Genomic DNA, 25,836 nt, shown 5'->3' with positions numbered 1-25,836 from the left:
TGCAATTAAAATAACACTATAATATGAGCCTTGTAATATTTAGTAAAATGATTGATTCAAGACCTGGGATAAAGCAATAATAGTGAACCCATCAGTCCTGGCCAACAAACCAGACATTCTGCTGTTTGAATAACTGTAGAGTAGGAATAGCCAGCATTCCTGCTGAAAGTGTTCTTTCTTTCAAAGGACACAGGCAAAGCCAAGCCCTGTGGTCTTCAATTGATTTACATCTGAGACTACAAAATGAAGCAACAAATAAAAATAAATGTAGTATGAAATATAGAGTTAAACTCGTGATCTATAAGTTCTCTTACAGCTCTAAAATTCTCTGTTGAGAAGCAATTGATTTGTTAATATGATCCTGTTTTCCATTTTTAAAACTTTATTAGGGCCTGTATACGGACAAATTTTTTAACATTGATTTTTTTAAAAAAATCAAAACAGATATGAAATATTTTTTTAAAAACTAGTCATACTGTCAGCAAAATGTCATATTCAAGGATTGTGCCTACTACCTCCCCTGCTTTTCTCTCTCTCCCCTGTTTTTCCGTCCCTCATCCCCACATCTAGTGAAATGCCTTATAGATGCTCAAGAAGTATCTGTCGAATGACTAATAAATGAGTACACAGTAAGACATGAAGACCTTTGTTGCGGTAATGGTGGTGGTAGTTATTTTGAAACCACTTCTAATGGCAGCAGGAAATTTTAACACAAAAATAGATTCTTCTTAAGACCTATATTGTTATAAATGGATTTTTAAAATCAAATTCATGTGAGTTTTTAACATGAAATAAAACCTCAAATACCATGTTATATTTGATGGGAGTATGTGTTCACATTTTAAGTGCTTAGAAATTTAAATATTGTTTTGAATTAATAGTAAAATAAGTTAAATATGACAAAATGGAAAAGGCAGCCTGGAATGTCTCATGATTAAGCCTCGGCAGTGTCACTCATCATCACTTCTTCTATGAACATGGAGTGTCCAGAATAAACATTGTAAAAGAACAATGTTTTTCTCCAAATAGATCAAATTGAATTATATTGTACATATATACGTATGTGTACACACACACACACACACACACACACACACACACACACACACACACAATTCCTGATTCTTGATATGGGTCATTTGCAAGAGAAGATAAAAATAAAGATGAATGCATAGCAGGGATTATTTCTGCCTAGAGCATTCAGACTTGTAGAGGGCTAATGGAGAGAAAGTAGGAGATTGGACGAGATCATCTGTAAAATCCTAAAGGCATTGTGTTCCTGTTGCTGTCTGGTACTTATCAGATGCTGTGGAAACCAAAAATAATAAACTGCTTTTTATTTCTGCTCCTACTGGTGGTGATGAAGACCACAAAGACTCATCATGCACTGCCATCCAGACCTCCATACAGTACCTAAGAGCTTTATGGCCTTCTCTATCTCAGCTCCTGTCTGTCCTTCTTATGGTTTGTAATTCTGGCTGGGGAACTGGTTATGACCCCTTGAGTGCAAATCTAAATCATTAAGGTCATAGGGAAGGTTACTGCCTACCATTAATAATCGAAAAATAAACATTCACAAGGTTCTTGTTGGTTAGCACATAGTTGCTTATACTTCACAGCCATTTTATGGGGCTGGAGAACTTATAATGCTATACTTGACTTAAGAGAAACCCATGATATTATGGATTGGAAGAATTAGTATTGCTAAAATGTTCATTCTGCCCAAAATAATCTACAAATTCAATGTGATTCTTATCAAAACCCAAAGATGTTCTTTACAGAAATAGAAAAGGCAATCCTAAAATTCATAGAGAACCACAAAGACCCCCAATAGCCAAAGCAACCTTAAGCAAGACAAATCTGGAAGCTTCATACTTCCTGATTTCAATATGTTACAAAGCTCTAGTAATCAAAACAGCATGGTACTGGCATAAAACAGACATGTAGACCAACAGAACAGAATAGAAAGCCCAGAAATCCACACTTGTACCATCAGCTAATCTTCAACAAGGGTGCTAAGAACATTAAATGGAGTAAGGATAGTCTCCTCAATAAATGTTGAGAAAATTCAATATCTATATGCAGGAAATTGAAATTGGTCCCCCGTCTTGCAACATACACAAAAATCAACTCAAAAACAGATTAAAGACTTAAATATAAGCCCTGAAATCAAAACCAAGTAGACGAAAACATAGGAGGAAAGCTTCTTGACATTGGTCTGATCAGTGGGTTTTTGGATATGACACCAAAAGCCTTACGGGCAACAAAAGCAAAAGCAGACAGGTGGAATTGCATCAAACTAAAAGGCTTCTACACAATCAACAGTAAAAAGGCAACCTGTAGAATAGGAGAAAATGTTTGCAAACCTGATAAGGGGTTAATGTCCAAAATATATATGTATATATCATACAACTTAATAGCGAAGAAGCAAATAATCCAATTTTAAAATGGGCAAAGAACCCAAATAGACATTTATTTCTCCAAATAAGATGACGCACATGGCCAACAGATATATGAAAAGGTGTTCAATATCACTCATCATCAGCGAAATGCAAACCAAAACAGTGAGACATCACATCACACCTGTTAGAGAGTGGCTGTTGTCATAAAAACAGAAGATAACCAGTGAGTGTTGATGAGGACGTGGAGAAAAGGGAACTCTTGTATACTGCTGGTACAAATGTAAATTGATATAATAATTATGGAAAACAGTATGGAGATTTCTCAAAAAATTAAAAAAACTAACTTGTGATCCAGCAATAGGTTGCCTTTTAACTCTTTAATTATTTCCTTTGCTGTGCAAATTTATCATTACATGTAGTCCTGAATATCTGATTTTACTTTTGTTGCTTTAAAATTTGGAGAGGGGTTTGTCTTTCTTACTGTTAGTGGAAATTATTAGGTGTTCTATTTCTTTTATGAAATTTTAAAAAATAGTAAATTTGGCAGGAGATTTGCAAGTTTGTCTTTCTCACTAGGAGGCTGATAGTGAGACATATTAAGTGTACTATTTCTTTTATGTAATTAAAAAACAAAAACAAAAACCTCACGCCAGCCTTTGAAATTTAGATGTAGGGTTGCCATTTTTAAACACTTTAAGAAGGAGCCTGACTCTCACCAGAACTTATTCTTATCCCCAACCAATATCCTAATTTGAGACCCTCTGGCAGACAAGTACATTGAAGGTGGCATTCATTCTTTCCAGCATGTATGCTCATCTTCCTTGACAATGTTTTAGAAAATTTGGTATCTCTAAAATTTATCCCAAAGTAGAGAATCAGCCTGGCATGTGATTCCCAGCAAAATAACAAGTTAAGAATGTAAACCCATAGGAAGAATACACAATTTAAAGTCACCTCTTCCAAAATTCTTCTCTCTTAATACTTTGTGTCTACACAATGATCTAATCTTCAAGGACTGGTGTTTTCCACGTTTGAGACATGTTGTTACTTTAAAGGCAACTTTCATAGTCACTTGTATCATGCATCCATTCTCCCCTTCCAGATTTAACTGAGGATTGAGTCTTAATTCTATTCTGTTTATTCTGTAAATTGGGAGAGATACATATGTAATATTTCACATCTCTGTTTTTCAAAACCTCCTTCGACAAATTATACTGTCATACTTTTTGGCAGTCTTCATGACCCACTGTGTCAAATATTCCTCAGAGAACAAAGGGTCTTACTTAGGAGTGAGCCCTACTGTGGCTTTAAGAAGGTAGTCTAAGCATGTGCCTAAAGAATATGTACACATCATAACATCCTGCCTCAGTTATTGTCTATATTGTCAAGTCCCCTATTATCTCAGTACACTTATCAGTAGTCAGCAGTCATTATTCATATATAATAGTACATGACACAAAAATATCTTTGCCTTCTTCAAAGAGCCCAGAGGGCAGAGAGAAGAGACATGCATATATACCAAAGAAAGTGGAATATAGATCTAAGAAAGATTTTTTTTTTTAAGTGAAGAGAATACATGGAAATACTGATTTTTCCTTCTTAAATATTTACCACAGTAATGCTGGTACCTGGAAAACCACTACAGATTATTTTCCTAATAAACACCAAAAACACAAGTAGTGTTTTTTTTTTTCCCAAGTTTACTCTTCTTAAATTATATTAAGATACTCTGATTGCAAAATAGAAAAGCTAGAAAAGAATGGGGAAACAGCCCAGCGGTGTTAGCCTTCTGAAGAACATCGTCGACTGCTTATTTTCTATATTTTTATATTCTTTAAGGAGCAAAAATAGAACTTGGGTGTGTTTTTTAAAGTGTTATCCAGATGTAAAAATTTTTAAAAAAGAATATATCAGTTTTTACGTCATGGGAACCAGAAGATTTGTCATATTGGTGATATCCTCCAGTCTTTTGTATTAGAGATTGTGTTTTGGTTGTCTGTGTGAATAGATAAGCCCAAATTGGGCCTAAAAAATCAGTCACACTCTCTTTTGTAGACCTTCTTTTGTTTGGAGTCCCACCTCTTAGATGTGCCACACCCTAATCGCTGCTTTTGGCTCTGCCTCACAGGCTTGGACAGTGCCTTTGTTCGTAAAGAGAAGGCGCATCTCTAAGAGGCATGCTGTTTTCCTTTGATGGTTGCCATTATAGCTCATTACTCCAAAATTGTATGACATTGCTTCAGTGTGTCTTTTGAAAAGTCCATTGGGAACCCATGACTGATATTTACAGTTTGTTGGAACAGATTCATTTCGAGAGACAGAAAGCCCAACCCATGCTAAGGCAAAAAGGGAATTTATTGGCTCACGTAGTAGGAAAAGTCTGGTGTTAGTTGAAGGTGTCCTTTGACCTAGGTGCTTAAAATGCCGCCAGAACCCCGTCTCCAAGCTCTGTCTTCATTTTTAGGCTCTCTCTGGTGACAAGATGGCTGGCAAAGGCTTCGGCTCTATATATTCTCAGATTCTAGTTAGCTGCAAAAGAGACTGAGCAAAGTGTCTGGGCCTGGCAGGCATTCACCCAGTTTTCTTATGTTCCCATCTCAAACCAGTAGCTCTGGTTTCAGGAGAACTGAATGTGCTTATTGCGTTAGATCTAGGTGACATACCCTTCTCTGGAGCTAGGGATATGGTCAGTTTCATACAGTCACATAGATTGAGGACTGTTATCCAAATATATCATTTGTTCTGTATGGCTAAAAAATAAGAAATGCCTGCTACCGCATTGAATGACAAATGAAATCACCATTTATATGATCCTAATATACAACCTACTAAATACAGCAATGTTAATGTAACATTTTTCTAGGGGCGATGTACTTTTATAGCACAGTGACAAAAGAATCCTAAAGCATTTCAGCCTGTATAAAAGACATTGAGAACTGCTGATTACATTAGTATTATTTTACACATGTAGAAACTGAAGCCCAGAGAAGTCCAAGATTCAAGCTCACATGAAAGATCAGTTTTAGAAACAAAAACATCATCCGAAATTCCACTTTCGGGCACAATAAAGGAAATGGATGTACCCTCCCACCTTAAGCAATGAGCAAACCAGAAAAAGTATATAAAACAATAGTCAGACATTGAACAACAGGTAGTGCAGTACTGTGGTACCTGAAAGAAGGAACACAAACAAGATGAGTCTTAAGATTGCTCTTGCTTACTACCGGAAGGTCATAGCACATGGAGGGAGAATCCACAGAAAGCCCAGTGGTCAAGCCAGGTTGAGGACATAGAGATTGGAGTTTAGAAAGACAAAAGAGCTAAAATTTATGGGACAGAGTACCTGAGAGGACTGAGCTATACACAAAAAGAGCTCTGGAGATCTGTATAGGAATCGTCTTGAGTCTTTGAGTACTTATCTTCACGTGCATGAGAGGAAACTATTGGGAAACCACCGGAAAGCAATAGACTGAACAATTACTGAAATTCACCCAGGGCTGAGAGTAGTTTGACCCACCAGTTAGATTGGAAACACATCATAATACGAGGCATCATTTAAAAGTCCTCAAAGGAGTATCATCTCAGTAGCATGACTAAATTAGCAGTAGACTAAAGGCTGCATTGAGGAAAAAATATAAGCTATTTAAAGTGATCCAAACGAAATCTCTAGAGATAAATAGATATACATATATATGTATATGAAAAGTACACTGGCATTAACAGCATATTAGGTACCACAAGAGAAAAGATTAGTGAAGACGACATAGAAATATAAAATATCCAAAATAAAAGACAGAAGGAATTTTTTTTAATGAATGCAGTATCGATGACCAGTGGGACAATATCAAGCAATCTACCTTAATTGTAATTGGAGTCAGAAGTAGCAGCAGTATGGGGCCAGGGAACAGTTATTTGAAGATACAGTCGTGAGTCACTTAACAAGGGGATACGTTCTGAGAAATGCATCATTGGGTGATTTCGTTGTTGTGCAACCGTTGTAGAGTGCACTTACACAAACCTAGATGGTACAGCCAACTACACACCTGGGCTACATGGTATAGCCTATTGCTCCTAGCCTACAAACCTGTACAGTATGTTACTGTACTGAATGCTGTAGGCAATTGTAACATAATGGTAAGTATTTGTGTATCTAAACTTATCTAAACATAGAAAAGGTACAGTAAAAATGCAATATATAAAATATAAAGTGGGGAGGCAAGGAGAGGACTGTGAAGGGAAGTCCCTTTGGAAAGAGAATAGATGTCAGAAGGAGAAAAGGAGGAGAGAAGGGGAGAGCAGAGATCAGAAGAGGCCCAGAGAAAGAAAGCTTGAGATGAGAGGTAATAAAAGGGAAAGGGAGAGAGAAGAATAGGAGTGGGAGGAAAGAGATAAAGAGAAACGGCAGGAAGAGAAGTGAGTTTGTGAGCATGCTTGTGTGTGCATGTCTGCATGCAGGCCGACAGAAGGCAGGTAGGCAGCGTGCTGAGCCTCCGCATCTATTTAAACCACTCGGAGCTAGCAGCAAATTTGACATTATAGTCAGGTCCAGCCTTTTCTTTCAATATCTTAAACTTTTTGCTTATAATCCCTTATAATACTATGGGACCACCATCGCCTATGTGGTTTGTCATTGATCAAAACATCGTATTCACTTGTGGCTGTATAATGACCAAAAATTTTGTAAATTTGCTCAAAACCCATGGATCCAAAAAGTGCAATGAACTCCAAATGTGAAAAAATATGAGATAGAAAAAAATATGACGAAAACAACACCACGGCACACCATAATCAAATTGCTAAAAACCATTGCCAAAGAGAAAATTGTAAGAGCAGCCAGAGAGACAGAGAGAAAATTAGGTATGGAAAAGAACAATTTTCTTCCTAAAGTGGTACTTTGCCTCAGCCTGAGAAGTTGTTCATTCCTCACATATGATGACAAAATGTAGAGGACATCTCTAGTGTCTAGAAATTAAGCATGTGTCCGGTTTCTTTGCATTTTATTTTCACATTTCAGCTTCTTATGCGTTTATAGTTTTACGACTCTATAAGATCTGAAATGTACATACTCACACGCAAGAATACAATGTGCATTTTTTAAAAGATAAATTATTTTTATATTATTTTTATACTATTTTCTTTATTAACATCTTTAATTAAAAATTACTTTAGTGTAGGAAAAACATGTCAACAGAAGAAACAAATTATTTTCCTTTGTCACCAGTACTCTTACATATCTTACAAAGTTTTTTAAAAAGTGAGGGGAGGAGAATACCTATTACATACAGATGAATAAAGAATGACAGTAAAATTCTTACAAAAAACTATGGAAGACAATGGAATAATATCTTCAAAGTACTCAACAACGACTATTAACCTAGAATTCCATATCCAGCAAAAATATATTTCAAATATGAAGACAAAATAAAAATATTTGTTTTTTAATACAAAGAAAAGCTGAGTAAATTTATCGCCAGGATACCTATACTACTAGAATATCAAAGGAAGTTCTTCAGACAGAAGTAATGTCAGATGGAAATGTAGATTTATATAAAAAAATAAAGAATGCTAGAAATGGCGAACATATGGGAAGGTATAAAAAATGTTTTTCCTTCATTTTAGTGCCATTAAAAGATAAATGGCTTTAAAGCAAAAATAGTATTATGTAGTTTATTCAAGTAACATATGACAATAATAGCAAAAAATATGAGGTTAGGAGAGTGAAAGTACATTATCGTAAGATTTTTACAGTATACCCGAAGTGATATAGTATAGTTTGAAGGTAGACTGATAAGTTAAAGATCTATATTCTAGACCTTAGAACAGACTCTAAAAAATAAAATACTTATAAGCTAATAGTGGAGGCAAAATGGATTCATAAAATATGTGCAATTGATTCAAAAGCATGCAAGAAAAGAAAAAGAACCAAGAACAAATGGAATGTACAGGAAACAAAAGCAAGATGGCAGATTTAAATCCAGTGATATTGTTAGTTACATTACATAGAAATGGTCCAAACACTCCATTAAAGGCAGAGGTTGTCAGATTGTATAAAAAGGCAAGATATGCTATCTATAAGAAACCAACTTTAACTAGGAACACACGGAGAAGCAAAAAGAATAGGGTAAACCATATAGACAGTAATTCAAAGAAAATCAGAGTGGCTATATTTATATTAAACATAGTAATTTCCAGACAAGAAATATTATTGGGATTAAAAAGGATAAAAGTCATCAAGAGAACATAAGAATTTAGAATTTACATGCACCTAATAACAGGTTCAAAATGCATAAATAATTGAAAAGTGAAATAGTCCACAATTATAGATTTCCAGACTGCTCTCTGTGATAGAACAAATAGACAAATAGAACAAATAGAAAATTAGTAAGGATATAGAAGACTTGAACCAACAATATCAACTCATTTGACTTAATCGATATTTATATAGTATTCTACCCAGCAACAACAGAACATACATACTATTCAAGAGAATCTGGAATATCCACCAAGATAGACAGTATTCCAGGCCATAAAACAAGTGTCAGTGAATATAAAAGGATTGAAATCATACAAAGCATATTCTCTTGCCACAACAGAATTAATTTCAAAATCAATAACAGATATCTGAAAAATTTCCCACATATTTAGAAATTAAGTTATTGCTAAATAACTCATGGATTAAAGAAATCAAGGGATATTAGAAAACATTTTGAACTGAATTTATCAAATTTGCGCAGTGTGGAAAAAGTAGTATGTATAGTGAAATCTTTATCTTTAAATGCTTTAGGAAAGAAAAACAAAATCTTAAATCAGTGAGCGAAACCTCTACCTTAAGAAACTAGAAAAAGACCCATTTAAAGCAAACAACAGAAGGAAAGAAATATTAAAGCAGCAATCAATGAAATAGAAGAAAAACAATACAGAAGGTTTGGATTTCTTGTACTAGAGCTTTAAAAGAGTTTCAGCTACATGGTTTAATAATTTCTTGTGCATTTTAGTCATACGTTTTTCCTGGTATGGGACTACTTTTCATTCATAATGTAATGATATAATATTGTTTGAAGGTAGTAAACATCTTTAGATGACAGATTTAAAACCAAGCCAAAGAGAAACTGAAACTCGGTTGTGTGGAAATGTTAATATTAGTACAGACTTGGCTTCAGGGAATTGTAGATCATAAGAAAATGTGGATTTGTCTTAGGCATTTTTGTCTCTCAGTGTTCAGTTTACCTATGTATAATGTTGTTTTAGAGATTATCTATCACTCAGCTGTGGGCTGTAGATTCTTTTATTTTCCTGTTACACCTTCATAATATAACTTTAGGAAATTGCTATTTTGGAATTTTGTAAATTTGCTGAAGTATCGATTCACTGTGTTGATATTTTACTACTCATATTTGAATGCAAACTTATTCATCCAAGTGATGAAATTAAACTTTCAAGGTAGAAGTGGCATTTGACATTTTAAAACTTTAACCATGATTCTGTTTAGAGATAAAGTTCTCAGAGTTCTTGTGAAAAGAAATTAAAAAAAGAGATTTGCTTCTGAAACTTTAAAATGTCTAAACATTGAAATTATAGGTTTTCTAATACTTTAAATGCCTATATTTTGAAATGGAAAGTGTTTTTTAATTACTGGTTATATTTATTGTTAGATACTTCATTATACAATCTTTTCCTTGTAATGTGATCTAAATAAATAAAAGGAATGCCTTGAGGACTTTAATGTTTCCACTACCTGACTCCTGGGTTTCAAATCGATGGCTCTGTGTGGGGGCCACCCTTACAGTTTAAAATAGAACCCTGACACCAGAAATTGTGTCCTGGCATTAATATAGTTGAGTGTGCCTCTAAGCGAGTACACCTGTCTGCACCACATTAACTTAGCTGTGATTTTAGAGATTTTTCTCCCCCACAGGGATAGGGTTGATTAGGGAACAGGAAGAGATAGGTAGATTATCAAGGAAGCCATAGAACATTTAAATTTTGTTAGTAAGGCCCAATATAGAATTCTGGTGAATGGATTGCATGAGAGGAATTGATAATATTTTTTCTGTACATTTTTACTTCAAGTATCGTTTTTGTACACCAATAAAAACATTTTTATAATGTTATTCATGTGGGAGCAGAACTAAATTATTATGTTGCCTTACTAGTAATGTAAGAGTAGTGTTGCTATAATGTTCATGGTCTATCAGCTTTTTCCTGTAGTTATTTATCCCTTTTAAGGGAACATCATTTCTTTGTGCTATGACCAATGCACATCAAGCAGGCTTTTATGGTATCTCCCTCAATTTTGAAGTTTTCGCACTCTTGAAACATTAGGTCACTGATTTTCTGTCATTTGTCATCCTTTTCAAAATACTTCTGTGCTACTCGTGTGGTTAAGCATGTGCCTCACAGAGCCCCTGTGAACTCTCCCCTGCACGATCATCTGTAGCAGGCAGTAGAAGCTGTTAGCATCAAGGCCCCTTCACCAGCAGTCTCCGTGTACAAAGAACTGCTCCCCTTCTGGCTGCTGTTGGCCACTGGCTGTGCTCCTCCTATTCCAGGCACTCAGCAGCAGCTCCAAGCACTGCTTATAGCCTTGTTTCAGCAAGTGCTTGGTGCATTTCTTCTGCCTTTCCTGCTGGGGGCACATTAAACATCCATTCTATCAGGGCAAGAAAAATAGGCATGGCCAGCATGATGTTAGTGCCGGTGGCTCAAGCATATCCAAACCTCACTGTTAAAAATTCTAACTCAATAATTAAGGCCACTAGTAGTTCTGACTAGATTTAACTAAATAGCAAGACAAGAATGTATTGCCTCAATACTAAAGACACTCCTATTTTAAGTCCCCCCTCTCTACCTTTTTATTGCAGAGAATCACTACACAATTTTAAGTATTTGTTGCTAATGATCATAGCCAGTGTTATGCATTCTCTTCTCATGGCTTAATAATATAAATTGAAATATTTTAACCGAAGTGGCAAAATTAGGACCAAAATTCTAAATTTCAAATCCTTTGGATCAAAATTAAGCCATCTTGGTGAGACTAAAATTGGTTACATGAAAGAGTACATTCTGGTTGCCCTAAAGATAAAAATGGAAAAAAAAAAAAAAGCCTTTCCTGCCCAGCTGCCTGACTACCTTACCTTCCTGTCATTTTGGTTTTGATCATCTGTTTTCTCCTCTCATCACCCAGTACCATGCTGAAGAACTTACTCATCTGAGCTTCCCAATGAAGAGCATCAGCTGAAATGTCATTCCCACCTTCCCAAGCAAATTCCATTTCTCCTAATGTTCCTGTCGCCTCCAACCTAGTTTACGTTTGCAGCAGGCTCCCTGGCTGTTCACGTTCATGCTTATTTCTGGAAGTGGTGTGATAGCTTAGAAGAGATGATGAAAGTAGGCTGAATTTTATTTCTCTTCCCATGGCATGCATTTCTTTTCCGCAGTTTCTTTTACTGACATTCAAACTGGAGATGTGAATGTCAGGAACAAGATGAGAAGCAGACGTGCTGGCTTTCTTACAGAAGCCAGGCTTGTGGTCAGTATAACTGTGGGCCCAGTTGAGAATGGCTTAAGTTTTTACCTCAGTCAGTGCCGAGTAGACACACAACCCTTGGCCTACACCAGGTGGGCCCCTCAGTAGCCCATCCATCTCCCTCTCTTCTTGTCCTTTTCAGCCTGCTTCTGACCAGTGCCTTCTTTGTTTTACAAAGTGGGGCAGCAGGCACTGCCTTCAAGAGGAAGATAGATGACACATCTTTTTGCTTTGCATCCAGTGCTAGCAAAGTTCTCTTATCAGATTTCCTCATTCACATCCAAGAATCAGTGAATGAAAAAGAGAGAAGAAAGTGAGGAAGAAGGAGCTTTCTGGACAGCCTTGGAGAAGAGAGAGGAAAACTAAGACACAAACTTCTAAAAACATACAAATCTGGGGCCGTCTAGAATAAAAAAATATATACATGGAAAATATCGCTCAGTGAGTGTCTGTTGGTTGTGTCAGTTGTAGCAACATCATTAATTTTGATTCCCTGAATGCTGAGCAGCTGCAGATCTCTAAGAGCTGTCTACTACGTTATAGGGCATTCCAGACAAAAGTCACTGTCTCTTATAATCTAGGGCTTCGACTCCAGCCTTTGGACCCCTTGAGAGCCACTCCAGACCTTTCTCTCAGATGCCATCTAATTTTTCTCAGCATCCTCCTAAGCAGAAAGAATCCCCAAGGTACAACCTTTAACCTTTTAATTATTATATATTGATTACCCATTACATTCTGATTTTATCATTTTAAGACAGGTAATCAAAATACAACCATGTGTAGTAAACAGAATTGGCTGCAGGTGTCTGTGCCCTAGAGCCCCGTCTGCAGAGACAGCATCCTGTTTCCATTGAGCTAGACAGCAGTATAACTGAAAAGCTACTCTGCGTTGTGTAATTTGTCCAGTTGCTTTTTTTTTTTAAGATATCTTTTTCTGAATTGGTAAAATATGTGATTTAAAAATCACTAATTATATAAAACTGCATACAAAAATAAAATGCTTCGATAAAGCTCAAATTTAGCACTATCCCCTTTTAGAAAGTGTATGTCACTTTTTCTTTAATACACTTGACACTGTTGTAGTATGAGTTGAGAGTCATTCAGAAAAGAAACTTGCTTTCAAGTCCAGCAGCCCTTCTCTGAATTTCTGGTCAGTTCCAATTCCTATTTCCCACTTTCCCTAAACTCATTTGCTTAGAAACTGAACTTAGGCCCTAATGCACAAACTACAGACTGAATTTCCTATGCTTTCTGGCCTCCAGGTCCCCACCACTCCTGTACAGCCATCCTCTCCCCCTTATTCTTTTTCCAGCTCCAGGTGAGGGAAGGTAATTTCCTCTTATTTAAAGCTTACCCCTCTGCCCTGGATGCCATTTCCATTGGAAGCCTTCAGGAACCTTACTCTGTGAGTCACCTTTTTCCCTGAAATTGTCAATCAGCCATTCCTTTCCCTTCGGTTTGTTGTGTCTACCTCACTTCCAGACCTGCTCCTCTACTTTCGTTCTCACCATTAATGCCGTACTTCCCCAGTGACCAGGCCCCATATCCTAACAGTTAGCCCAGGTTCCTCCCCTCTCCTCCACCACCGATCAGTTACCAAGCCTTGCTGATTCTGCCTCTTAACGCTATCCCTTTATATCAACCGCCACTGCTAAGTTCAGATCCACATCATTTATTACCTATGCCATGGCCATAGCATCCTACCTAGTCCGTCTTCCTCCAGCCTTGCCTCTTTGACTGTGTCACTCTCCTTCAAAATCTTCAGTGGTCCTGCATTGTTCATTATGCAAAGTATAAATTTGTAGGCATAGAAAAAGCCCTGTCTGCCTCTTATCTCCTGCCATGCCAGTCATTCCCACCTCCACCCTTCCTTGGAATTCTCTAAACGTCTCATTGTTCGCTCATGCAGTGTGCCTTTGACTTCCTTGTAACAGCCTTTCCTAAAGCAGCTGCTCCAACGCACACACTCCCATTCTGCCCCACGGGTCACCTGGCTGGCCATACTGTCCGTCCGTGAAGACTCGGCTCTTGGGTTGCATCATAAGCCCGAGCAGTGCCCCTCCCCATCTTCTCTCACACTTTGCAGACATTTTCAGTAGAGCACTTTCACGGTATATTTAATGGGAGAAACCTACAATAAATTCTTTGAGCCAATATCCTGTGTATCTTTGTATATGTTATCAGTAAATCTTTATGAATGAATAAAAGTGATTAATGAATGAAGTCTGTTTTGACGACCTCTAGGGGAATAAAAAAGACAGACTACAATATTCAGTTTTTAAAAATGCAATCCAGTGTCATGGGGCCATAGAGGTCACAAAACAAAACCTAAGAAATGTGAATTTTAGATATAAAATCCAAATGGGAATCCAGATAAACCCTATTATACAAACAGAAGCTTAGTAAGCTTCTGCTGCTTCAGTGCCCATTTCTAGAACAGTTTGCTGGAGAGTTATATAAGCAACTTTCCAAGTGATTTTAAAAAGCAAAATTAAAAGCAACAACAAAACCAGCCCCAAATGGCTCAGGATGCCTTTATTTAAAGCTGTCTAAGAAGGAAATATGTAAGTAACAATTTCCTAAAGATTGCCTTCTGAGATAATTGTGTGACCCTTTAGAGAACATTGGTCCTGTGTGGACAGTTAAACCCTTTCTTAAGCAGTATATGTAATACGAAGAACTGTCTCAATATGTTCAAAATGCTACATTTACTACTGCTCAGTAAAGGTAAGGAAGAGAATTAGTTCTATCATAACATCTCAGTACTCGGTACTGTTTGCAAGAACCCTTTTTAAAGTACTTTTACACCATCTGCTCTGTTTTTTGCTCCCAATGTATCTTTAAGACCCTTTATCATGAGATAACTGGCAGGTACAAAACTGGGACTTTGTCCACACTTCTAGTCTATTTTTATTAACCTTACCAAATTAAGTGATAGTAGACTATCCTAAGACCTGGCAACCTCGAAGCCAGTTGGTATCCCAAAGATTTTCCTTCAAAATAACTTCACAATTCTATAGCTGTTTTTTTTTTATTCTACTTTTATGAGTCAGTGCTGTCTATTTCACTCATTCTTCTCAGAGTAAAGCAAGATTGCATACTTTATCCAGTTATATTCACTCAGAGGAACACAGACAAACACAAAGACATCATAGACTATCTGAATGTTGAACTTGGTCTCTGCTTCAGGAACTCCAGGAAATGCTTTCAGTTTACAGGCTCTGACCATCATTAACAATCCAGAAGCAACTGTGTCTACATTCCTGGTGCTTTTCCATAAAAGACATAGAAGGGATTATGGCCTTTTTAAAATCAACATGACATTTTGTATTCAAGCTCTCTTGGCAACAACCAGAGTCACAAGCACATACCTACTCAGAATGAACCCAGGTTATCGGTTGCAGCCTTATATGCCAGTAGTAGTAGTTTGAATTCTGAAATGTCATATTTCATTGATTCTGATATGTACTCTTTTTTCAACATCTCTCAATTTGGCATTTATCTTATAATCAATGGCATTTATAGAACTCAGACATATCCTTCATGGCCTGTCATAATTTAATTGGCGTGGTTTTTCTAAACAGAATATATGTGTCTTACATTTAGTATAAGTCTTATGTTCAGTAGCATCTTAAGTTCCAAGAAGTTTTATATATATAACTACATAGAGTTATATAAAGTTTGAAGAAGTTTTATATATATATATATGTACATATATATATATATATATGTGTATATATATATATATATATATAATTTACTTGGTTTCTAAGACCTATTCAATTCATAAATAGTAAAAATGACAATCTTAGTTATGAATTTTATTATTTGCAATAGCTGTTTTGGCAGATTTTTATGTTTGAATCAAATTGTCACACTCTGATATTCACTCTCTTGTATTACTGTTTTTCTGCAGGAGGAAATCATATATATATGTATATAAATTATCTCAAGTAAATATAATTTGATATAGCTCAGTGGCTTCCTTGTTCTCTCTCCCTTTTCACTTATTTCTTAAGTGCATTTTTAGCAAGTATTTGCTCAGAAATCCTAAAGTATTAGTGATAATATTCATTTTTTTTAATTCTTTAACGTTTGGGGTTTGGATTCATTACTTCTCTATTCTACCAATATTGTTTTGTTTTGTTTTTAATAAATTTTTTATTTAAATTAGTTTCAAGTATATAGTACATTAGTTAGACATCTATAATGTCCATAAAACGATCCCCCCAATTACTCCCTCCCTCCCCTGGCCCTCCACTTAGCCATCATACTAATGCTAACTACATTCCCTCTTTCATGCTACCTGTGCCCAACTATCAACTACTAATTTATGCTTCTTTAACCCTTCACCCCCTTCTCCCAGCCTCCCAACCCCGCCCCCATCCATCACCAAATTGTCCACTATATTTGTGAGTCTGTTTTTTGATTAGTTTGCTCTTTTTGTTCCTTAGATACCGCATATAAGTGAAATCATATAGTATCTATCTTTATCTGTCTGACTTATTTCACTCAGCATAATAACCTCTAGGTCCATCCATGTCATTGCAAATGGTATCTACCAATATTTTTTTATCTGAATTCAGCTAGAATGCTTTCTCTGTCCTATACATAAAAGTCTATGGGTATCTTAGCATTTGAATCCTTTCTTCTTTGGGGATTCCTTTCTTAGGGATAAAGGAATCAAATGCAGTAAAACCTTTATGGACAAGAATGATTAATGAATAATTACTATGATAAAACAGGGTTTCTGACTAACCGTAGTTTCTGCAGTTTCTAAAATATATTCATTCTCTTTGCTTGACATAATAAGTATCAAATAGTTTGGAACAGAAATTGGCCCTTTTTGATGATTTAGTTGTGACCGGTCACTATCACCTTCAACATCTGTGGCCCTAACTGTGGTTACAGAGGACAGAAGGTGGATCATCTGGCAAAATCCTTTACAGAACCCAGACATACTCTGCATTGCTCCTTATCCTTCTTCATGCCACAGAGCTCAGAAAACACCAATATTTGCATAACACATAGATGAGGCTGCTTAACTGCTGGAGAACAGTTGGAAAACTACACTGTAGAAATTTTTTTCAAAAGTAAATGCAGAATATTAGTTTGATTTATCACCATTTCTAAACAAAGAGGAAATCAAACTGATAGAATTTTTAACTGCTCGTCAGTCCCTCTCACCCAGGGTTTTACCAAACGTAGTCATATTGTGCCTCTTCAGTATGTAGTATGGCTTGTATATTAGTGCTTTGACAGGAAACAGTCTCCTCGCTCATATTTCCCTTCTGGTCACTTTGTCACTACTCTTTTTTTCAGGTCCATACATTCAGAGGGCCGCACTGGTGTGAGTACTGTGCCAACTTCATGTGGGGTCTCATTGCTCAGGGAGTGAAATGTGCAGGTAAGAGCTCTTCCTTTTCACTTCATTGAGTAAGCTATAAAGTTATAAGGAGTAAAGTATAAAGAGATTTGCTGTTATGCACAAACAATGAGCTGGATTCTGGTTTGCTCTTAACGTTTGGGGTTTGGATTCATTACTTCTGGTTCACACGTGCAAGAGGCTGGATTCTCAGGCAGCCAGTTTGGAAATTGATATTTCATCTGCCCTTAACCTTGGATTTAATAGCAGACTAGGGATCTGGTATTAGTCCATGAAAAAGAGAAGTCAGCTTGTTCAAAAAGTCTGATAAAAGGAGATAAAAGTAAGGCAGTTATATTTAACTGTTGTCTTTGATGTTACGAGAACTAAATTTATAAAAATGATTTTTTTTTTTAAAAAAAAGCAGTATACAGGGACCTATGATTGTTGCCTTGGAAACTGAATTTCAAAGATAACTTGTTAAGCCGGATTGTCCTTACTAAATTTTTGTGAAATCAAATTGAAACTTTAAAAATCTGTGAATTTATCTTCAAAGTTGTTTACCCAATTCTGGAAAAAAACTGCTTAATCACTAATATTTTGTTTATGACATTTTGAAATCTTGAATATGCCAGATCTTGTTTATAAAATATGACCATGGTATTTTTAGATTTAAATTTAGAAACTTAAGATTTACACATAAAGAAATAATTCCGAGATTTATTGAAATGCTTTATGAAATAAGTAGTTATTCACATCATGTGAAATTCATTTGTGTGGAACTAGACAGAATACGAACCATTTATTCAAACTACTCTTTATTCTGGCATAAGCTTAAAAACAACCACTTAAATTTTAAATGTATAGTGTTTGGTCATAGAAGTTTCTGCTATTTAAATTGTAAAACTAAAAAATATCTTCTTACATGTCTTTTAGCATGAAGCTTAACACTAAAAATGTATACTAAAAGTATTTCAAAGTAGTAACTAGTAATTCTGTCAAATTATTGTAAAAGTCCACATTTCTTTTGTGGCATGATTTTTAATGGAATATTTTTATTATCCATTATGTGCAGAAACTTCTGGGGTGTGATTTTTTCTTATTTCTAAATTGCATTTTCATTGAATAACACGGTGCAATATGTACTGCATGTGACTGTTCCAAGTCACCATTCTTTCAGTTATTATCCCTTTAGTATCACATAGTATCACTATGATAAAGTTCCAGGCGTAGCCAAATTCGTTTGAGGACCTCACTGCCACAGAGACAGATAAGAATTTCCCATGTGTCAGCTTTGAACTGTGCAGAGGTGTCTGTCAAGGAGAGTCTCAGCTCAGATCCAGTCTGACTCTTCCATCATCCTAGAGGGATGACAGCCCCATTTGCAAGTCTCTGTGCAGAGACTAAATGAAAACAACATTATCATTCTGGCTGCTGGTTACCCAGAGTCAGGATGGGGAACTCTTACTGGGAAAGCTGAGGTTAAACCTTTGAACTAGAGGGGAACACAGTGGAACATAAAGTGTTGATAAAGTGGTATTGTTAAGACTATCTACACTGTTGGAGTTTTTTAAAAGGCAAATAGAAAACTCTTTCCAAAGCACAAATCACCTGCTCAAGAAATGATGGTCTCAATAAGCTTGGGTTGCCTTTATGACATAGCCTTCATCAGCTGAGACTCTGCACAGTTTCTTAAGCACTTTATGACTGTCACTGACTTAAAAGCTTTTCTTCTACTAGAATAATGGTGTGCATCATTTATGTTTTGAAAGAGTGAAGGCCATCTACATAAGAATTCTGAGTCAGCTATTAAAGAACAGGTACAACACATATGAATAATCTTTGGCAATATGCTACATTCCCAAATCATGTTTGAAAGAAATGTTTTGGAACATTTATAATAATAGTAATAATATGAAGAAAGGACGATAGAAAATGATTCACTCCATCCCACAGCCACCTGCATTAATAGCTCCCACCTCTTCTTCTGAGTAAAGGGCAGAAACTGAAAGAGAAGCCTTGAAATTTTTCACTTTGTTATATCTTGTCCTTAAAAGCAATATATTCTATGTGACTTGAACCACATTAATGTGTAGTATAAGAACAGTCAGCCTATTTTTTTAATGTGGAAGGTTTGAATTTGAATGAATTGTTTTCTGTGACAGCAAATTACATTTGTACCGACAGTGGTATGCTTAGATATGAAGTGGCTTATCCTGACCTTTAAGTCACCCACTTTATCAAAACAAGGTGCAAAGAATTAAGAGATTGAGAACTAACTGTGGTAGGCTGAATAATGGCTCCCCAAAGACTTCTGCTTTCTAATTCCCAGAGCCTGTGAACATGTAATCTTTTGTGGCAAAAGGGACTTTATGATTAAGTTTGGATTTTACGATGGGGAGATTACCCTGGATTGTTGGGGTGGGCCCAGTGCAGTCACGATCACAAAGGTCAAAGAGTATAGCAGGTGAGGCAGAGTCAGAGAAAAGATATAAAGACAGAAGCAGAGGTCAAAAAAGAGAGAAGATGCTATGCTTCTGGCTTTGAAGATGAAGGGGGCTACAAGCCAAGGAATGCAGGCAGCCTCTAGAAGCTGGAAAAGGCAAAGGAAAGAAAGATCTTCTCCTAGAGCCCCCGGAAGGAACACAGGCCTGCCAACAAAACACCACGTTAGCTAGTGAAACTGATTTCGGACTTCTGACGTCCAGAACTGTAAGGTGATCAACTCATATTGTTTTAAGCCACTAAGTTGTTACAGCAGCAATAGGAAAATAATGCACTAGCCACTAAACAGTAAAGATATTACTTCAAAAGAAAAATGGCACACTCACTGACTGTCAGAAAAGAGATGTATTTATCTGCTTTTGATCCCTAAGACAGCTTGCTTTATTCTGGTTTCTTTTTTTGAAATGCACCAAGGCAGAGCTTGTCAGGAATTTTTAAAGGAGTGTTTGCCAAAAGCAGCAATTTTGTATCTCACCAACCCCCTCTTTTTTTTTTTTTAACATTATGTAAAGTGTTGGATGGTGTTCCAGTCACCAGGCTGGTAAATTTGCTATAGGAATCAGACTGCCTCTAGCTAATAGCAAGCAAGCTATCCCTTTCAGGGCTGAAAGCTCAGGGCTTGCTGCTAAGCACTCCACAGCCAAGGAGAACAACTGAGGGAACAGCGAGGATAATCAAGAGAATGCCAGTCATTACAGACATGATCTTTCCAAAACCACACAACTCAAGGTTCCATAGTAGATGTTAAATGTTATCTCCTCTACCAACCAGCATCTCCTTTACCTCTAGCCTTCTTTAAAGTGAGTAAAACAGTGTTTCTTGCAGGGGAGTATCTAACTGCACCCTGGGAATAGTGCTCTTCATATTTATGAGCAAATTAGGTAGCCTTTAAAAGTAAAGCTCAAAGGATTGTTGTCTTTGTTCAGATAAAATAGTTTCCCAAACCATTTTTCCTTTCTTTATGTAATGTAATTAATCAGTCTATTATTATTAGATAATTATTGAGATGACAAATTATGCCTCTCGTCAAAAAGACCATTATTCCACCAGCACTCCTGAATTGCTTTCATTTTAGCCTTACCAGAATATTCTAAGAAATTAAGCCAAATAATAAGTGTTGTAAAACGGGTATATCAACTTATTTACTACTTATTTATTAAAGTGACTTAATTTTTCCAGTGTATCATTATCATGACCCCCAAAAGGAAATGGCAGCTGTTTTTTTCTAATAATAAAATGTATTTATTGCTTCAAATATACAAGTGCTTAACTTTCAGGTTGGAGGACAAAAGCGGAATGAATGTCTTTGAATTACTGCCATAATTGACTATACCTTATGTTTGTCTTTACAAGCCACCGAAAAATTGGTTGGACTTCCTTAAAACTTTCACATAACCCCCTTTAATTGAAAGTAATATTCTCACAAATATCCCAAAGAACAAAGATTCGTCTTAATTTTGTTTATGTAATTAATGACTCTGATGCATATCAGATATGAGCTGTTCCTACTTTTCCTGAATGGAGGGACGACGACTAAGAAATAGCTTAAAAAATAGAACTTTTATTTGCCATTATTTAAAATATGAACACCTCAGAAAAGAATGAGTAATTATCTTTATTTTCAAAACACATTAGCATTGCCTTTTAGTTCTATCAATAGAATGTAAATAATATCACTATTTATTTCAAAAAGTAGGTTTCTGTGCTTTCTAGATATAAAGCAGTCTAAGTAATAGAAATATTTTGTTAATAAAGGACATAATAAAATGTGATTTGAATTTTTTATTCCTCCTTTCATATGTTTATTCTATGCTTATTAACTTGAATAATTGGGAGGGGGAAATGTGATTTAATTGTAACATAAAAATAACCTACCAAACGAAGAGATGCAACAAATGAAATGATCTTTTACAGACTTTTTTTTTTTTTTTTTTTTTTCATTTTTAGTGTAGATCTTCCTTGGGAGAAATGGAACTATATAGTAGTTATATGACTTTAATAAATAAGTATGAAAACCAAATAAAGTATAATGGCAAACTGAAATATTGATATACAGCTAGTCCTTGAAGCAGCAATTTTCACAGCAAGCTCAGAGTTGTTATATTGCACTGTGAACTTAGAGATATAAAGATGCTTTATTTTAATGACCTTGCACTATCCTTTGGCCTTCTGAAGGACTTCTTATCCAGTCTGGCCCAAAATTTCACCTTTGACAGTTATTGCTAAAATTGAGCACAATATATTGTCCCATAGTTTAATTTTATTCAAATGGAAAAAAATATTAGTTTAGGAAACATTCTCCTTTTCCTTAAATGCCTAAATCTGAGCTCTGTCATCACTTTGTCCAGTTTTCACTGAGTCACAAATTACTAGGGCATTAGAGAAGAATTATGTAGGCACTAGAGAAGCCCACAACCCATAAATGCCAACAATCACAGGCAAAAACTAATCCCAAGAAAAGCCTGCTCTTCCGAGCCAAAGCCCTGGGAAAAGGGCATCTCAGCTGGACAGAAATTTTAGGAACCTGCTAATGTTTAAAATGGGAAATAACTTCAAACATTCAAAGGAAAAATTTAATATCAAACCATTAGTGTCATTCATATGTTTTGATATTATGTGGATGCATCGAAATTTTACTGTTTTGCTTTCTACCAGATTTTTATTTAGTTTATACAAAGAGAAAGGATATGACAAAACAAGAATGAGTAGGTTTTATCACTGCTTTTTAAGTCTTTGGCAAATTATACATATAAGTATATATATATATACACACATTTCTATATGCATATATATAAAAAATAGTAAAATGTAGCAGTGCCTTTTAAATCAAGTATAATGGATAACAATATACATTATTGAATAAGAGGTTGAAAACTGTAAATTCATCTTCAATGCTGAAAACAATAACTCAGAGTACATGAGGTACTGCTGGTGAAAAGTGGTATATATCAGTCGTGGGAAGATCACAGGCTGGGAATCAGGAAACCAAGATTTAAATCTCAGTTCTGCCACTTTGTGTCTGAGTAAATTGAACGAGTCCTTTACTCTTTCTGAGCTTCATTGTCCCTGTCTGTGAAATGAAGACTTTGGGATAGGTCGTAACCAACAGCCCTGTCCAACTGGATCTGTGACTTCTGTGTACACACATAAAGTATGAGGCACATCAACTTTATTATTAGATTATGAAGCTTTGCTGACTTTTATACTTTTAAAATACTATGTAAGAGTTATCCTATTTCTGGACAAGATGAATGAATATGTTTCATTTAATTCCTCACGATAATAGCAAAAGACCCTGGGAAAAATATATACATCAACTCTCAGAAGACTCTGAAAGTTGGAGAAAAGAAGGAAGGCTGACTAGGGACCTCAGGACTCAAGGAACCCAGCAGCAAGTTGCCTGGTGGTGTTTTGGATTTTCTTTTGTTTTACTTCCTAGGTATTGCAGCCTGGACACTAGAGAGGCCCACAACCCATAAAAGCCAACAGGCATAGGCAAAAAATAATCCCCAAAAAACCCGTTCTCTCCAGCCAAAGCCCTGGAAAAAGGGTAGCCCAGTTGTACAGAAACCTTTTAGCCTTACTTACTTTTCTCCAGGTGAACACCATGAAAAAGCCACATTGCTACCCCTCCCCAGAGGATGCTGTAGCAGCACCCTGTTTTCTACCCCACCCTGCAATAACAAAGGTATATTTCTCTCCTGCGAGTATCTAAGTGGAGCCCTATCTTCTATCACCATCTTGTAGGAAGAAAGTGGTACCCCGCCTTGGCTGAGCCTGTGAGGGGACCTTGACTTCCATCCCCACACCATTCTATAGTAGAAGCAGTACTCTCAGTCCAACTTTGTGGGCAGAGCCCTGTCTTTATCCCTAACCTGCATTAATGAGACAAATAAGACTATAATCGAAACTCTCGTCTTCTATGCCCACCCCACAGTTCCGTACAGTACAGCATTCCTCCTCAACCAGGTTTGTGGGCAAACCCTGACTTCCGTCTTCCCCCTGCAGTAATTCCCCTTCCCAGAATGTGGGATAGAGTTCTGCGTATGGGTAACTTAAACGTGGGGTAGGCAAAATAACAACTGCAGAAGCATTACAAAGGCTTTGTAAACTAGGTTGACATTTGAACCACAGCCTACAAAAGTGAGCCAGGACATAGGCGAGGATGTACATTCTAAAGCTAAACAGTTTTACTGCTAAAATGGAAGATTTCACTAGGAACCAGAGTCTTGTAACATTCAAAATACCCAGTTCAAAGTTACACATCATACCAAGAAAATCTCAACTCAGATGAAAAGACAATCAACAGACGCCAATATTGAGATAACATAGATGTTGGACTTGTCAGACAGGAAAACAGCTCTCATAAAAATGCTCCAACAAGCAATTATGAACACTCTTGAAACAAATGAAAAGCTAAGAAATAAAAAAAAAAATAATAAAGATTTAAAGAACTAAATGGAAATTTTGGGAGTGAAAAATTTATTAACAAATAAACTCACTTGATGGGCTCAATAGCAGAACGGAGATGACGGAAGGAATCAGTGAGCTTGTAGAACAACAGAAATTATCCAATTCAAACAACACAGCGAACATAGATTTTAAAAAGTGAAGTGAGCCCCAGAGACCTGTGGGACAATAACAAAAGATTTAACTTTTGTGTTGTTGGAGTCCCAAAAAGAAGATAAAAAGAGGCTGAAAAAAATTTGAAAAATTAGTGGCTGAAAACTCCCCAAATTTGGTAAAAGTAGCCAGAGAAGAATGATGTACTTACCTGGAGATACTTCTATGTAAATGATACGTATTAAGAGAAGTGGAAATAAGGAAGTATCTCTAACTCAGTCATCCAAGTCCTTTTGAGGACCTGCCATTCACATCTGATAAACACAGAATTTGGCCTAGAGTTCAGTTTAGCTTTTTACTTTAAAGTGATTATGACAAAGCTGTATGATGAGCCCTGGGACACTACATCAGAAAGTCCTCTCAAAATGTTGTTTCATTCTTCTAAATAACAACATAGTCATGGTAAACACTTTTAATTTACTGCATGTAAGCATTTTACAATAGTAATTTAAAGCCTCACATAAACGTTATAATAGCTAACAATGGAAGCTAATAATCTAATAATACTAAATACTATATTATTCCTGTTTTATGTAACTGAGGCACAAAAAGTTAGGTAACTCACTCAAAATTGCACAGCTAATAGATTCTAGATCTATGTAACTCTAAGTTATAGAAGTTACACAATACATTAAAATATTCAGAGGAAACAAGGTCTTTAAAGTGGACATTTTCCTATCGATTTGCCTTATTGAATCAGAAATCTTAACCTATATCTAATATAAAAATAAAGAGGAATTTGGAGTTCGGGTTATGTAGTCATTTGGATTTTACTTAACTATACAGAATGTTGTTAGGTCATTCCTTCAGATAGTATAGGTCAAGCTCTTTGCTCTGGAAGCCTTTATACATTGAAAGAAGAAGCTGTTGTTCTTTAGCATTGTTAATGTTTAGGCACTGTTAGCGCTGTCAGTGCCGTCCCCAGTGCTGTTCACTTACACTTACACATGCAAAGACTCAGCTTTCCTCTACATCTAGCCTGTCTTTGCACATGGGAAGTGCTCAGTACATATGAGTTCCTCCCTTAGAGTTACCCCAGGCCTAAAGTTCTTACTTCAAGTTGGCAGTATCTACATATTCATAGGTTTATAAAGTTTATAAGTTTTGACTAATTTTCCTTGTCTCTGTTGTTACTACCTTATATAACTAGATTTCAGCTTTACTGAAAGTCATAATGATGATCACCAGCATCTGTCTTACATTTTTATAATACACAAAGCACCTTGAATGCATCGGCTCATTAATTCTTCTAATTCTGTGAGGTAAATGTTATGCTCTCCTTTCTACCAAAACAGCAAGCAAAACTGAAGCTTGCCCAAGGACCATAAACAGTTTTCCTGCCATTGTACGATTTTCAAATTGATTTTATTAAGAACTGGCTATAAACTGTACATACCCCACCTGGATCAGATTTA

The 25,836-nt window shown here is 36.1% G+C and overlaps 1 protein-coding gene across 2 annotated transcripts in view; it reads left to right on the top strand.

Annotated features, from left to right (window-relative positions):
• CHN1 (chimerin 1) overlaps positions 1-25,836 on the top strand; it is a 146,818-nt gene that overhangs the window by 108,106 nt on the left and 12,876 nt on the right. For both annotated transcript variants that reach the window (XM_039855245.1, XM_039855246.1), the window contains one exon: positions 17,251-17,335. In XM_039855245.1, the coding sequence (XP_039711179.1) occupies positions 17,251-17,335 (85 nt within the window). The remainder of the gene's footprint in view (positions 1-17,250; positions 17,336-25,836) is intronic.

The sequence above is a fragment of the Pteropus medius genome, unplaced genomic scaffold, assembly GCF_902729225.1.
Source record: "Pteropus medius unplaced genomic scaffold, Ma_sr-lr_union100, whole genome shotgun sequence".
NCBI lineage: Eukaryota > Metazoa > Chordata > Mammalia > Chiroptera > Pteropodidae > Pteropus > Pteropus medius.
Note: the sequence above shows the minus strand (reverse complement) of the source record. Positions and strands in the feature narration are given on the sequence as shown.